General features: G+C 48.3%; 1 protein-coding gene across 4 annotated transcripts in view; it reads left to right on the top strand.

The window, feature by feature from the left end:
* The window catches only part of RNFT2 (ring finger protein, transmembrane 2), a 60284-nt gene that overhangs the window by 3460 nt on the left and 42088 nt on the right, over positions 1 to 14736 (top strand). For all 4 annotated transcript variants that reach the window (XM_027124684.1, XM_027124686.1, XM_027124685.1 and 1 more), the window contains 4 exons: positions 4390 to 4868; positions 6899 to 6975; positions 10357 to 10457; positions 13610 to 13763. In XM_027124684.1, the coding sequence (XP_026980485.1) occupies positions 4390 to 4868; positions 6899 to 6975; positions 10357 to 10457; positions 13610 to 13763 (811 nt within the window). The remainder of the gene's footprint in view (positions 1 to 4389; positions 4869 to 6898; positions 6976 to 10356; positions 10458 to 13609; positions 13764 to 14736) is intronic.

Genomic DNA, 14736 nt, shown 5'->3' on the forward strand with positions numbered 1-14736 from the left:
AAATGCAGTTAAAACACTAATAAGCTAGAACTTCCATCTACCTCAGCCAAAGAGGGCACAGACCATGGGGACCTGTTCTCAGGCTGTGACAGCCTCCCAGCCACAACCCCCTCACCATGCTGGACCGCACATCCAAGGAACAGGCAGCCAAGCTTTTCCTCCCTTGCAGCCCATTTCAAGTCCCCTGCGATTCCTGAGATTGGCCGCACTATCACAAAGCACCCGCCAGTCCAGTATTGAGTTTTCCATCAAGCCTGCCTGTTCTGCGGGGAAGGGCACTGGCCTTAAGTCAGACAACCCTTGGCCAAAATCCCAGCTCAGCCACTTCCCCCTTTGCTGCCTTTGGCAAGCACCTTCACCTCTAGGCCTCAGTTTCCCCATCTATAAATGGCAGATAGCAAAACTCAGGTTTGCTTATGAATGAGTGAAGATACACAAACACGGAACCCGGCATTTAATAAGCATGGCTGTTGGAGCTTTTCCAGCCTCTGAGGACAGAATTACTCTTTGCTCTCAAATGAACGGTGAGGGCTTTGAGGACAGAGACCATGCTGGAGAAATAATGGCCGCTGTGTATTGTGTGCTTATTTGTGTCACCCTCACATTAGCCTGTGGAAGTGAGGACTGTTTTTATCACCATTTTATCGATGAGGAAACTGGGGCTCAGAGAGGGTAAGTCACCTGAAGTCACAAAGCCAGGAAATGGCAGGACTGAGATTCAGTCCCTGGTCCATTTGACCCCTGCAAAGTCTGTGCTTTGAGATACCACATTTCATCTGCCTCCTATCTGGGTGGATTCACTCTTCTCCCGGGCTACCTCACGTTCTAGCCTTTTAAGTGGTTAAGTTGGAAGCTCAGCCTCTGCCCCTCAAGGAATATTCTTTCCCGTTTAGGCCTAGAGAGGGAGGCCAGCTATGTAAAGGTCCTTGGTGGGTTGAGTCTTCCCTGGTTGTTGTACTGGAGGCCCCCTGAGCCCAGTGGACTCAGAGTGCTGGCAAGCTCAAGGCAGACAGGAGGCTTTCCAGGTCCCTGTGGGACGGTGGGGGAGAGAGGGCGGCCACTGTGGGCACCTGCCAGGACTCCTGCTTTCTGAGCTCAGCTTCTTGAAGTGCAGAAAAAGCTCAAGTCCCCTTGACGATCATAGCCATGGTGTTAGTTGTTGTTGTCATTATTAATACTATTTTTGTTATTATCCCAAACCCAAGAGAATGGGACCACTCATTTCCTGGGCTTTTGGAGCCAGGAGGGATGGGCCATGGGAGGTAGGGGGGTGGGTAACCATCTTCAAGTTCCCTCCCTTGCTGGGGTGTAAACCTGGTGGTTTATGATAACTTACCCCCACCTCAAGTTTGTAAGGCCAGCGAAGCCAACCCCAAGATTTCTCCAGACCGGCATCTCCCCTGCTGGGTTTCACAGGTATTCTACAAGATTGAATAGGTTTTCCATGGAAGAAACTAATTCCATGGTCACATAAGTTTGGGAAACACTAGGTTTAACAAAGTTAATTTTTTCAGTTGCAGGCCTTCTCAGAGCCTTTAGTATGCTTATTCATTCACTCTTTCAAATAATATTGAGCATGTTCTATGCACGAGGTACATTGTGCTGGGTAGTGGTAATCCAGTGGGGAGCAAACAGTCATGGTCTTTGACCTTACGGAGCAGGGCCCAGTCTCAAGTGCCGTTCTCAGTGCTGACTGCATGTTAGAATCACCCGGAAGACTCTGAAGAAATAGCGGTGCTGAGGCCCAACCCCAAAGGTTTTGATTCAGTTGGTCAACATTGGGTCCAGGGCACCTGTATTTTTCAAAAGCTCCCTCGAGTTATTATAATGTACACCCAGGGTTGAGAGTCACAGGTAAGGAGTAAAACAATAAATATGATCGGTCCTGTGCAGGGGAGGGTAGAGTGCAGTGAGGACAAAGAGCAAGGAGACTGTTGTTGTCCACGAGGTAGGGAAGGCTCCACCAAGCAAGAGAGATTTTTAGCCAGAATCTGAGGGATGAGCGTAAGTTACCTAGGTGGGACAGGGTGGGGCAGGGGGACAGCCCATGAAGGGGATGGCCTGGGCAAGGGCCCTGGAAGCCCTTGGGCAGTAAGAAAAGGGCACATGGTGAGATTGGAGTTCAGGGCAAGATAATCCAAGATATCTGGCAAGTTCATCTCTCTAAGCCTCAGTTTCTTTATCTGTAAAATGGAAATGATATTAGTCCCTATCTTTAGGGTTTATCTGAGACTGCAGGAAGGAGTTTAGAATGGGCAGCCCTTTTAGTGGGTTAGTGAAATAATCAAATACATGTTTTTTTTGGTTTTTTTTTAATGCACCCTTGTCTGATGGAGAATAGATTACATAAGATCAAGTGTGAAAGCAGTGTAAAACCTCCCCTGCAGCCTCCCTCTGGGGCCATTTTGTGCCTGGATGGTAACTAGCATACTTTTTAAATTATTATTATTAATTTATTTATTTATGGCTGCGTTGCGTCTTCGTTGCGTCTTCGTTGCTGCGTGCAGGGTTTCCTTAGGTGTGGAGAGCAGGGTCTACCGTTCGTTGCGGTGCGGGGGCTACTCTTCGTTGCGGTGTGCGGGCTTCTCATTGCGGTGGCTTCTCTTGTTGCGGAGCACGGGCTCTAGGCGCACAGGCTTCAGTAGTTGTGGCACGCAGGCTTCAGTAGTTGTGGCTCGCGGGCTCTAGAGCGCAGGCTCAGTAGTTGTGGCACGTGGGCTTAGTTGCTCTGCGGCATGTGGGATCTTCCCGGACCAGGGCTCAAACCCGTGTCCCCTGCATTGGCAGGCGGATTCTAAACCACTGCGCCACCAGAGAAGCCCGATAACTAGCATACTTTTATTAAGCACCTGGGTTGTATGCCCTGGGTTGTGGGGTCCACAGGATGAGTGGAGCTCAGCACTCACTTTCAGTAAACTCAGGATGTATTTAGAGTACCGTAGGGGTCTGTGGACGTTCCTTGGGAACCCTACTCTGGGGTGAGATAAGGAGGGGAGGGTGGCTCTTTGCCCCTCCCACTGACACAGCACATTGAGCTAATCAGCTCCACCTGTTGTGTAGACTGATTGCATTCGAAAAGGACAAGCCCAAGAGAAGACACATGACATCCAGAACTCCAGGGCATGGTGTTCATGGGAAAGTGCACCCAGTTTGGGGCTCACCATTCTCGGAAGGGTACCTCTAGGCGCTCTGCTCCTCCAGCAATGGCTCTGAGAGAGCATCAGCATCCTTTACCTGATTCCAGTACAACAGGCCTGTGCTTGGAACTAGAAATGGCAGTTAGCCCTGGAGGTTTTCCATAGGGATTAGAGATAATAGTTCCCACTTACTAAGTGCGAGGTACACTGAAAGGGGTATTCTAAATTTGATCCCCAGGAATTCTATGCATGAATGGTGTTTATACCCATTTTCCAGGTGAGAAAACTGAGTGTAGGATTGTTAAGACCCCTGGGAAGGGTGGAGCTAGGGTTCACATGTGGGCTTCTCCAATTAAATCTTCTTCCCATTACTTTCTGCTGCCCTCCAAATACCAGTTGTGACCAAGGTGGATCCTCTTGGGAACTGGGAATCATTGAACTTGGAGATTACAGAACCAGGGGTACCTGAGTTTCTGAGGTTATTCTAGAATCAGAGGACTCTGCGCTCCCTTTTCAGTAAAGTATGGTGGTTAAGAAAGCAGGCTCCAGAGGTGGCCTTGCTGGGTTTGACTCTTCCCTGTTCCATACCTTACCAGCTGTGTGATCCTGGACAAGTTACTTTGTTCTGTGCCTCAGTTTCTTGATCTGTACGTTGGTATTATTAGTACCTAGTTCACAGGGTTGATAGGAAGATTTAATGAGTTAATTGATGGAAAGCACTTAGAAAAGTATCTGGCACGTAGTAAAATTTCAGTAAAGATTATGACCCTGTTGCTATTATTACTTATATTAGTTTGCTAGCGCTGCAGGGTGACAAGGTGTCACAGTCTAGGTGGCTTAAACTACAGAAATTTATTTTCTACAATTCGGGAGGCTGGAGGTCCAAGATCAAGGCATCGGCAGGGTTGGTTTCTTCTGAGGCCTCTCTTCTTGGCTCACAGATGGGCACCTTCTCTCTGTGTCTTCACATCGTCTTCCCTCCCGCACGTCTATGTCCAAATTTCCTCCTCTTATGAGGACACCAGTCATATTGGATTAAGGCTGGCCCTAATGATCTCATTTTCACTTACCTCTGCAAAAGCACTGTCTTCAAAAACTGTCACAGGCTGAGGTACTGGGGGTTAGGGTCTCAACATACGATTTTCCTGGGGCAGGGGCCCCAATTCGGCCCCTAACATCACTGATAGGGTCCCTTGCCCCCCATCCTCCACTGCCTGACTTGGTGGCGGCTTTCTCCTCCCTTCTGGCCCAGAAATCGCAGTCAAGCGCTCAGCTCTGAGGCGAGTGTGGACGAAGGCGGAGTCTTTGAGAGTCTGAAGGCAGAAGCGGCCTCCCCGCCAGCGCTCTTCTCCGGCTTATCGGGCCTCCCGACAGGCAGCCTCCCCGCCACCCCTTTCCCGTCCAGCCTGGTGCTGGGGGCCGCGGCGGGCGGCGGGGACGTGTTCCTCCAGATGCCCACGTCCAGGGAGGAAGGTGGGGGCCGCGGTGAGGGGGGCGCCTACCACCACCGCCAGCCCCACCACCACTTCCACCACGGCGGCCACCGCGGGGGCTCCCTGCTGCAGCACGTGGGCGGGGACCACCGCGCGCACTCCGACGAGGCGGGAGACGAGCAGCCGGGGACGCCCGCCCCAGCCCTGTCCGAGCTGAAGGCCGTGATCTGCTGGCTCCAGAAAGGACTGCCCTTCATCCTCATCCTGCTGGCCAAAGTGTGCTTCCAACATAAGCTTGGTGAGTGTGGAGGGATGCAGGGCGCAAAGACTGCCGCCTCACCCATTGGGTAGGGGGATGGCGTCTCCATCCCAAGTGCCAAGGGAAGGCAGTAGAGGTCCTTACGGTGCAAAGTCCTTGAGAGTCCAGGATTCTGAGTCAGACCTGGGTTCAAATCCTGGCCGACTAGCTGTGTGACTTGGGGCAAGCCACTCATATTCTTTGAGTCTCAGATTCGTCATCTCTCCAGCGGGGTTGTGGTAGAAACTCCCACAGCTGGTTGGGTGATGTGAAGGAATAGAGTGTACTACCCAGGAGTTCAGACTGCTTGGGTCTGAACCTGGGCTCTGCCCCCTTCCTAGCTGTGTGACGCTGGGTACATTATTTAACCTCTCTGTGCCTCAGTCCAATCATCCATAAAATGGGGGTTAAAATAGTGTATGTACTGTTACAAATACTATTACATATGTATTATAGCTATACATAGACTCTAATAGTATGTTACAGATACTATTATAGTATATGAACAGCATCTGCCTTTGCGAGATTGAGTGAGGTTAAATGAGTAAACATATGTAAAGCACTTAGGACAGTGCCTGGCAGAGAGTAAGTGCTATGCAAGTGTAGATTATTATTTTTATTATATTCATTATTAATACATGTAAGATACCTAACATAGAACCCTGCACATAGCAAGTGCTCAGTAAATACTACCTAATATTATTATTAGGAAGTAAGATAATGATTCATAAAGTGCTTAGCCTAGTACCTGACACACACTTAACAGTCAATAACTGTGGCTTCTGGTCCACTGTTGTTATTATCTGTTACGTACTGTTATTAGATCATGATGTTGCTGTGTCCTGGAGAGTTTAGGCTATTGTTTTTATCTTATGGTAGAAATTACGGTACTAATTACTGTCTCATGGCTTATTACATCCCACAAGAAATATCTAGAGGAGTTTAGGCCATCGTTTGTGTCTCATTTGCCCCTTTCTGGTGGGTTCCAGCTGACTCAGATCACTCCTTCCTTTTTGGGGTGCTACCATGTCAGTCCCTCGCTTTTTATTCCTAGAAATGGAACCTGGCATGTTCTCCCTTACCCTGAATTCCAGCAAACTCACCACTAATTTTTATTCTCAAGTTTGGTCATTTTGTTTCTCAGTTGGCAGGTTTTTTTGTTTGATCAAAGAGAATAGTACAAGAAGAGATTGTGGGGTTACTGGTTTTGATTTTATATGTTTTTAATGAAGAGACACATCTTTTACAAAGAAGATCTGGAAGAATGCCTGGAATACATGTACTATTTAAAAAGTAAAAGTGAACTCCAAGCTTGGGAACTGTGCATGTCATGTGAAAGCAGAATCCTTTCCACAGGGAACAAAAAGTAGGATTCGAAAATCCCTATTTAGGGAGAATTCCAAGATAGTAGCTTGCTAAATTGTGGAATAAAATTCAGTTCTTTTTCCCTACTCTGCAAGGGTCATGTTTTCCTGTCAGCTAGGAATTCTTTCCCCTTTAACATGAAACTTCAATTTCTTATGGTGTTGTGGTCTTTTTCTACATATGCTTTTATTACAAATAACACGCCTCAGATTCTTTTTGGAAGTAGAAATAATAATAGGCACCACTTACTAACTTCTAGAGATTGTACACTGTAAGCAGTATCCCTCCTTGAGTTAAGTACTGTTATTATTCTGTCTGTTTTACAGAGGAGGAAACTGGGGCTCAGAGAGGTGCAGTGATTAGTCCAAGCCGAGATTTGAACACAGGTCTTACCAGACTGCACAGCCCATGCTTCTAACTGGTTCTATAAAATACGCCCACAGTGGCGGGCCTCAATCCCATCCCTAAGTCAGAGGCCTCTTCTCAGAGTGGCTTGGGGTTCCCAGTGATATACATGGCAGCCCAAATGCCCCAGAAATGGGATTTTTCTCTCTCCTCTGTGGTTAGCATGTCAACCCCGAGGGGACCAGGGATTGTCCGTAGTAAGCCCGGGCCAGGTCTGACAAGTCTAAGTGGGTAGTCTCGGCCCCTCCTCTGTCCTGCAGGCATTGCTGTGTGCATCGGGATGGCCAGCACCTTCGCCTATGCCAACTCCACGCTCCGGGAGCAGGTCTCTCTAAAGGTGAGTCACCTGGTAAATTACTGTCCTGGGGCTGCTGTAACAAATGACCACAAACTCGGTGGCTTAAAACAACACAAAGGGATTACTCGCAGTTCTGTAGATCAAAGCCTGAAGTGGGTCCCTCTAGCCTAAGATCAGAGTGTCAACAGGACTGTGTTCCTTCTGAAGGGTTCAGAGGACAGTCTCTTTCCTCGCCTTTTCCAGGTTCTAGAAGTCACCCACATTCGTTGGCTCACGGCCCCTTCCTCCTTCTTCGAGCCAGCAACGTTGTATCTCTGTGACCATCCCTCCATAGACACATCTCCCTCTGACTCTCCTCTTCTGTCTCCCTCTTCCACTTTTACGGACCCTTGTGATTACATTGGACCCTCCTGGATAATCCAGGAGACTATCCCTCACACAGGGTCAGCTGATTAGCAAACTTGATTCCACCTGCAACCTTTATTGCCCTTTGCTGTGTAACCTAACATATTCACAGGTTGCAGGGATTGGGACAGGAACACCTTTGGGAGGCCATTCTTCTGCCTCCCACCCTGGGCAGATCCCCGGATGTGCCATCCTTCTCCCTTCCAACAGCAGCCTCTCCCCATGTGCCCCTGGCCCATTCCCCTTATCCTCCCGGCATTCAATCAGTTAGCTCACTTCCAACCCACGCCCATGGTTAAGGCCGCCCCACGGGCACTGCTGGGTGGCCGTACGGCTTCACCACCGTCATCCCGAATGCCCTCTGGTATCTGGCGAGCACTAACCATGTCCAGCACGGTGCTGGACCCACTACACAGCTCCTCTCGCAGTTTCATCCCAGCAACCTGGGAGGGAGGCAAAATCATTCTGAACTCATTTTCCCAGTGAGGAAATAGTGGCCCAGAATTTCTTGGCTAAGACATAAGTTTCTTGCCTAAGGCCACACAGCCAGCGTGAAGGGTGGCATCAGGATATGAACCCAGGCATTGAGCCCAGAGCCTGTACTACCACCCAGATTCAAATTCCAGCTCCTCCACCCTCCTGCAAGCCCTTGGGTTACCTCACTGATCACAGCCTCAGGTGCCACCTCTGGAAAAGGAACTGCCACACCAACTTCATACACCCATCGAGAGGATTAAATGAGATGGTGCATGGAAGGTGTTTAGTGCAGTGCCTGGCTCATAGGAACAACTTAATTGAGCTATTTTTAACAAGCCTGTTTTCTGCTGCGCACGTGATCCTATAATAGCCACCATCCTCTCTGACCTTGCTCTGGGGTCATCTGCTTTCTCAGAAGCACCTAGGCGTCCATGAGGCACAGATGCCAGCTCAGTCTTTATTTGATACATGAGCACATTGAAGTCTGGAGTTGGGCATGGAGCCAGAGGTTCTTCTTGACCCTTAGTTTCATCTTCTTCGTGCAGACCCCTTTCTGCTGCTATTAGAACAGCAGGTTCAATGTCATAGTGGAGACTATTGGGGCTGTGGCTCTTTCTCAGATGCAGCAACATCCGTGTGGTGCCTTGACTTGAATTTTAGGGGCAAGGGGATGCCTGTATCCATGAACAGGCTTCTGGGGGTCTTTGAACCCTATGAAGACACAGGTGATGATTTGCCTGTCTGTGTATATTTCAGTGGAAGAGAGTCTGCATGACTCTTAGTAAGTTTAGGAATCTCAACTTACTACTAGAGAAGTACCCCATTTGTCCTTCAGAGTCTGGCTTCTCGGAGCATTGCTAATTCCCTTTCTCTTCCACTTTTGGTTTGGATTTACAGGGGATTAAACCGGAATCTATTATTTATTGGCATAAAAAGGGCTGCCGTGTGGATTAATCACATTGATAAGAGCAGTTGGTTGGTTGGAGGTGGTTTCTCAGGCCGTTAACCTTGACCCCTCCTGGAATAATGGGTGGATGGAGATGCATTTATTTTGTCTGCACTCTGGAAATGTGTGTTGTAACAGTGTGTCGAGCACTGAGCTGTGTCTGGAGACGGTGGAGCATTTACCGAAACCACAGGGAAGGTTACACTGGGAAAGTTATGACCTCATCTTATTCCAGCAATGCAGCCGCCCTGGTCCAGGAAAAGACAAGCTTTTCAGCTTGTCAGCAGCACGGGGGTCTGATTATGTATCCCAGGGTACACAGGCAGGAATGCCCTGCTCTACGCCTCGTCTAGAAATTTCCTTAGGTTGCTGTCAGGCTGAGAGACTACTGAGAAACAGCCAACTGAGAAGGTTTCCCAGCTTGTCTTCCTGGGGACTAATCAGAAACAAGGCTGGAGAAAGAGAAACGGGGCTAGGTTGCAAAGGGCTTTGACATCCATGTGTATGAGTTTGAATTTAATCCTATAAATGTGGCCCTATTTTAAATGGTCAGTCCAGGGCAGTAGCCCAAAGGTCCATGCCGGAAAAAGTTAGAACAGAAGTTTCCAACCTGTCGATCTGAATCTACTGCTGGGTTGTAAAGTCAGAACAACAAGTCCTACCATTTAGTGAGCCTGAAATGTGAGCCTGTACCAGACTGAATGTTTACATTTATCAAGTTTACTTAATCCTTAACAAAACCTCATTTAAAAAAAAAAAATTATTTATTTATTTTTGGCTGCGTTGGGTCTTCATTGCTGCACGCGGGGTTTCTCTAGTTGTGGCGAGCGGGGGCTACTCTTCGTTGCGGTGCGCGGGCTTCTCATTGCAGTGGCTTCTCGTTGTGGAGCACGGGCTCTGGCACATGGGCTTCAGTAGTTGTGGCACACAGGCTTAGCTGCTCCACAGCATGTGGGGTCTTCCCGGACCAGGGCTCAAACCCATGTCCCCTGCATTGGCAGGCGGATTCTTAACCACTGCACCACCAGGAAGTCCCCAAACCTCATTTTTTAATGAGGACACTGGAGCTTAAAACATGTGCCCTTGAGCCAGAGTTACTTAGTTTCTCTGTGCCTCAGTTCCTAACAGTATATGTAAACTAACATTTCTTACATGCCAGGTACTGTTCTAAGCAGTTCATGTACATTAATTCTCAGACTCTAGAAGAGAGATACAATGTATACCCATTTTACAGAGAAATGTAGACAGTTTAAGTAATTGCCCAGGGTTGGACAGCCTCCAGATAATAGACCAAGGATTTGAACCCAGGCCACCCAGCTCCAGAGTCTGATTTGCTAACCGTGGTGCCCTCCTGACTCTCTGGATTGTTCTCCAAGCAGGTTCACACATTTCTGTTACCTTCTCTGTAACCATCCCTTAGGTTCCAGTGGGATGGAAAGATGCCAACGCCCTTCCTTTCACCATTAGCCCCGCTTCCTCCAAACCTTTGAGAAAGGGAAAATTTGCCCTTTGTCAGGGAACATTCTGGAATATCCTGCCAGGTGCACCTTTGGTGTTTCAGCATCTCCACAGATCTCTTGCTTTGTCTCTAGGAGAAGAGGTCGGTGCTGGTCATTTTGTGGATCTTAGCCTTTCTGGCGGGGAACACCCTGTATGTGCTCTACACGTTCAGTTCCCAGCAGCTGTATAACAGGTGAGCAGGGGAGTCTGACCCCCAGTGAGAAAGTGGGGGGCTTTGTTGGACTCAGGACCCACAGCCCCTTCATTTGAGAACAATGCAGTAGCTCTAGGTCATGTTGTAACTTTCACATCCCACCCTGTTGTCATATACACGTGCCTAGAGCATAATTCTTTATAGAAATATGATGCAAGCCACATGTGTAATTTTGCATTTTCTAGTAGCCACATAGTGCGTGGTGGGGGAGGACTGGCCAGTAATGGTCTCTGGCACAGGGTTGAAACTCAAGCCAAGCTTTCAGATCATGCCCATCTGTTTTAAAAATGGACTTTGAGGAGTGACCCGTTTCACCACTTTCTGGGGCCACCCGAAGTTGCATGAAAGCAATTTGGGAAGTTAGTTCCAAGGCATCAGCATGCCTCCCGCACACTGCATTAGTTGCCTGGCCCAGAAGATCAAGGTCCTGGTGGAGGGTAAAGGAGATGGAGTCTCCCAGAACCTTGGAGGAATTTCCAGCTCATGCCATTCTCTGGGCATGATCACATTCACGGCTCAGACCTCTGTGCCCTCATGAAACCAGTGCTGAGTCAAACCGGCAGCACACAAAGAGAAAGAGAGTGACTCGGAGAAAAGCAGCAGAGCTGAGCCTCCTTCCTTACTGATGTCAGTGGTCTAGAGTGGGTTTGTACATGCTACCAATAGCCATTATCTTATTTTGCCCTCCCACTCAGCAGGGTATTGCTGTCCCTGTTTTACAGGTGAGGAAACTTTGGCCTAATGAAACCCTTTCTAATAAGCCTTAGTCCCAGTAGGTAACAGACTTTGAATCATTCCAGGATTTGAAGTCTGATGACCAGTGTCCGAGGTTCTTAGTCTTGCCACGTACCAGCTTTGTGCCCTTCGGCAAACAGTGGAACCTTTTCGAACCTCGCCTAGTTTCTGCATTAGTGAAACCGAGAGCAAGTTAATTTCTGCCTTACCCACCTGAAGGTCATTACCCACCCACAGGCTAATTATCAGAGAGGCCAAATGTTAATAATATGTGAAAAGTACTGGGCAAACTGAAACATTTGATATGTCATAATCATATCATAATATTATTCTTTTATGATAAATTACTTTGTCTATTGGGGGTGATGGCTAATGGGGCAGAAAACTGACAATAAAATATATCCATCCATTAAAGTTCATAGTGTACGTTAGAAATAAGTGGACTTAGTGATCAATCTGCGGAAAAACACTTGGGCATCTTTCTGGCTCCAAAAGCCAAAACAGAAAAAACTCTAAGACAATGAACTAAAACCTACGTGGGTGAATTTAACAGATCGGTGTCTCTGAGATCAAATGGAAAATGAAGGGCAGATCTTCATTTCTTTTGCGATCAGAGATGCATAATAGAGAAGCAGGGCATGGAAGTGAACCAGCCAGCCTGGGTTGTGCCCAGGGAGGGACAAGAGCAGAGACAAAAAGGGGAGCTCAGGGCTGCCAGCCTCTCCCCATATGGTAACTCGGATGCCACTCAGACTTGCAGACGAGGCATCCCACAGAGACAGGGCTCAGATGTGGAAGGACACCAAAGGTATCATGAGAGATTGCAAAAATAGATTATTTTCATTGATTTAACCCTACTCTCGCTCTTCAAAATAGAAATTGACTTTTAAAAATAAAAGTACAAAAACAGACCAGTTCATCCCTAGGATGCTCTCCTCAGGGGGCCTCAGTTTGCACCGTTTTCCACCAGCCCAGCAGAGTATGTGGGAAGCGTTTAGAAAGCATTCACTCTGGGCTGTGTGCACTGTCCCCTGCTTTTTGGTGGACAGGCAGGACTCGGAGTGGCCTTTGCTTGGAGCCTCTAATCTGGCGAGAGGAAAAGCGAGGGGACCAGCACAGTTTGGGTGCTGGTTCCAATCCTAGCTCCACATTCTAGCTGAGATGCCGTGGGCGGTGACTCCACGTCGAAGCGCTCCAGATTCCCCAGCTCAAGATGCGATAATCATAGTGCCTACCACGTAGAGCCTTTGGGAAGATGAAATGACTTGAGACATGCAAAGCATGTAGACTAGGGCCAGCATGCTGTAGAAAGCCGAGATATTATTAATACGATTAACATCATCTTCCACAGAGGTGATGGAGAGCGGTACTACTCAGCATGTGGTCTATGGATCAGTGCCAATTCGAGAATGACTTGTTGTCTGTCCCCAGTGAGGGAAGTACAGAAATTGAGTGTGACTTACCTGGTCACGGATGGGTAAAATGGGTTTACACACTCCAAGTAGTACTGCTGTGGAATAAGGACTGAGAGCAGTAGCTGTAGCCAGGACACCTGGGTTCGAATCCACCACCGTTCCATCATATTTGTAGGACCTTGTGCATGTTCATTTACCTTTCTGTGCCTCTTTTTTCTCATCTGCAAAATGGGTAGATAACAGTGCCTGCCCCGTAGAGATGTTGTTATCATTATCACTGCTGCATGACAGAGTCAGTAGTATACCTATTATCTCATTGAATCCCACCAGTAACACTGAGGGAGGGACCGGTTCCCATTTTATTGATGAGAACACTGAGGCTTACAGAGAGAACATTATCTGCCTAGGGTCCAGTAATGGAGAGGCCTGGATTCAAATTCAAGTCTGTCTGATACTGATGCCCATATGCTTATCATGCAGTGTGACCTTGGGCAACTTAACTTCACATCTCCAAGCTTCAGGGCCTCATTTATAAAGTGGGGATGAGCAGTGCTCACTCTGCAGGACAATGAGATACAGTGAGTAAATTGCTTAGCACAGCGTCTGCACATTAAATCCCTCCTCCCTCCTTCTCTCTCTCTCCCTCCTTCATGTTATTGGTCGGCCTTCCTTCCTTCCTTTTGTTTCCTCTTGTGAAGCCTTTTTGTGGCCCATAAAACTGGAGGGGACCTTAACTAATGATGCTCTAGGCCAGTCTCATCATTTAACTCTCAGGGGAACTGAGGCTCAGAGAGGTTAAGATACCCACCTGAGGTCACACAGCAAGTTAATAGCAGATTCAGGAACAGGGCACAGATATCTGACTCCCAGCTTAGTGCTCTTTCTACAGGTAATATTTACAAGGCTCCTAGAATGAGTAGACGGGCCCCTAAGGGCCAGTGACCCTAAGTGAGCATCCTGACTCTCTGACTCCTCCCCCAGCCTCATATTCCTGAAGCCCAACCTGGAGACGCTGGACTTCTTTGACCTGCTGTGGATCGTGGGCATCGCAGACTTTGTGCTCAAGTACATCACCATCGCCCTTAAGTGCCTTGTCGTGGCCCTGCCCAAGATCATCCTGGCCGTCAAGTCCAAGGTAGGCCCATCACGCCAATCATGCAGGGGTTTCAGGATGCCTTCTGGAGAAGGAAAGGTTGGACTTGGGCAGAGCTAATGTCAGTGCATCAAATGAACAGAGCCTGAGCTAGTAGATCCTGTCTCCCACCTCTTGTCATCCCTTGAAGCTGAGCATCATTCTTTATTGTCACCACCTTCTTGTCACGCCTCTGCTCTCCAAGTGCATTTACTAAGTTTTGTTGTTCAGAGCTGGCCTTGATGCAATTTTCATCTAAATTTCACCCAAGGAAGGAAAAAAAGCACATTGACATGCCCTGGGTCCTGCTTCTCCCAGGGAAGGATGGCTCTCAAAGGTTTTTGACTCTTTGTGGCTTCTGGGGCACGTTATATAGAGGGTACCGTGGCTCAGAAGAAAAGGACTCTGTGATCCATGAGTGACGCCTGCCATGGACACAGGAAGCAGACTGGTGGCAGTGATGCTTTGGAGTGTACCTTAGGGAGAGGCCTACAGGAGGTGTTGGGATGAAGAGGTCTTGGGGGATAATCATTGTAATTCAGAGGACTGAGCAGTGTGAGGAGAAGACGTCACGGTTAGGTCAGAAAGCTCAGAATTTGTCCCAGGCATTGGTTGGCAGAAGAGCAGGTTGGAATTGACCATCTGTCTTGAGTGACAACTGATCAAATCACTGGCCAGGTGTATAGGAAAAACACACTCCTGTGTTTCTTCTGTACACACACACACTCAATACCTCCGACACCAGATGTGTGGGTTTTCCACACATCATGTAATTCTCTGACACCGGCTGGGTATCCTTCAGTTTAACACAGTTCTGACACTGTCCACCTCGAGATAGTGTCAGATCCCACAGGATAAGGTCTCAGTCCCGCAAGACTGCCCCTGTCACTTCAGATGCCAGTCACCAGCCCCAAGTTGGCACCTGTACTTCTGACCAACCGGCTACAAATCAGGGTTCCCATGACCCCCTCCTTGG

Source organism: Aethalodelphis obliquidens, unplaced genomic scaffold (assembly GCF_003676395.1).
Source record: "Aethalodelphis obliquidens isolate GAN/ISIS:26980383/991018 unplaced genomic scaffold, ASM367639v1 scaffold28, whole genome shotgun sequence".
NCBI classification, from domain to species: Eukaryota; Metazoa; Chordata; class Mammalia; order Artiodactyla; family Delphinidae; genus Aethalodelphis; species Aethalodelphis obliquidens.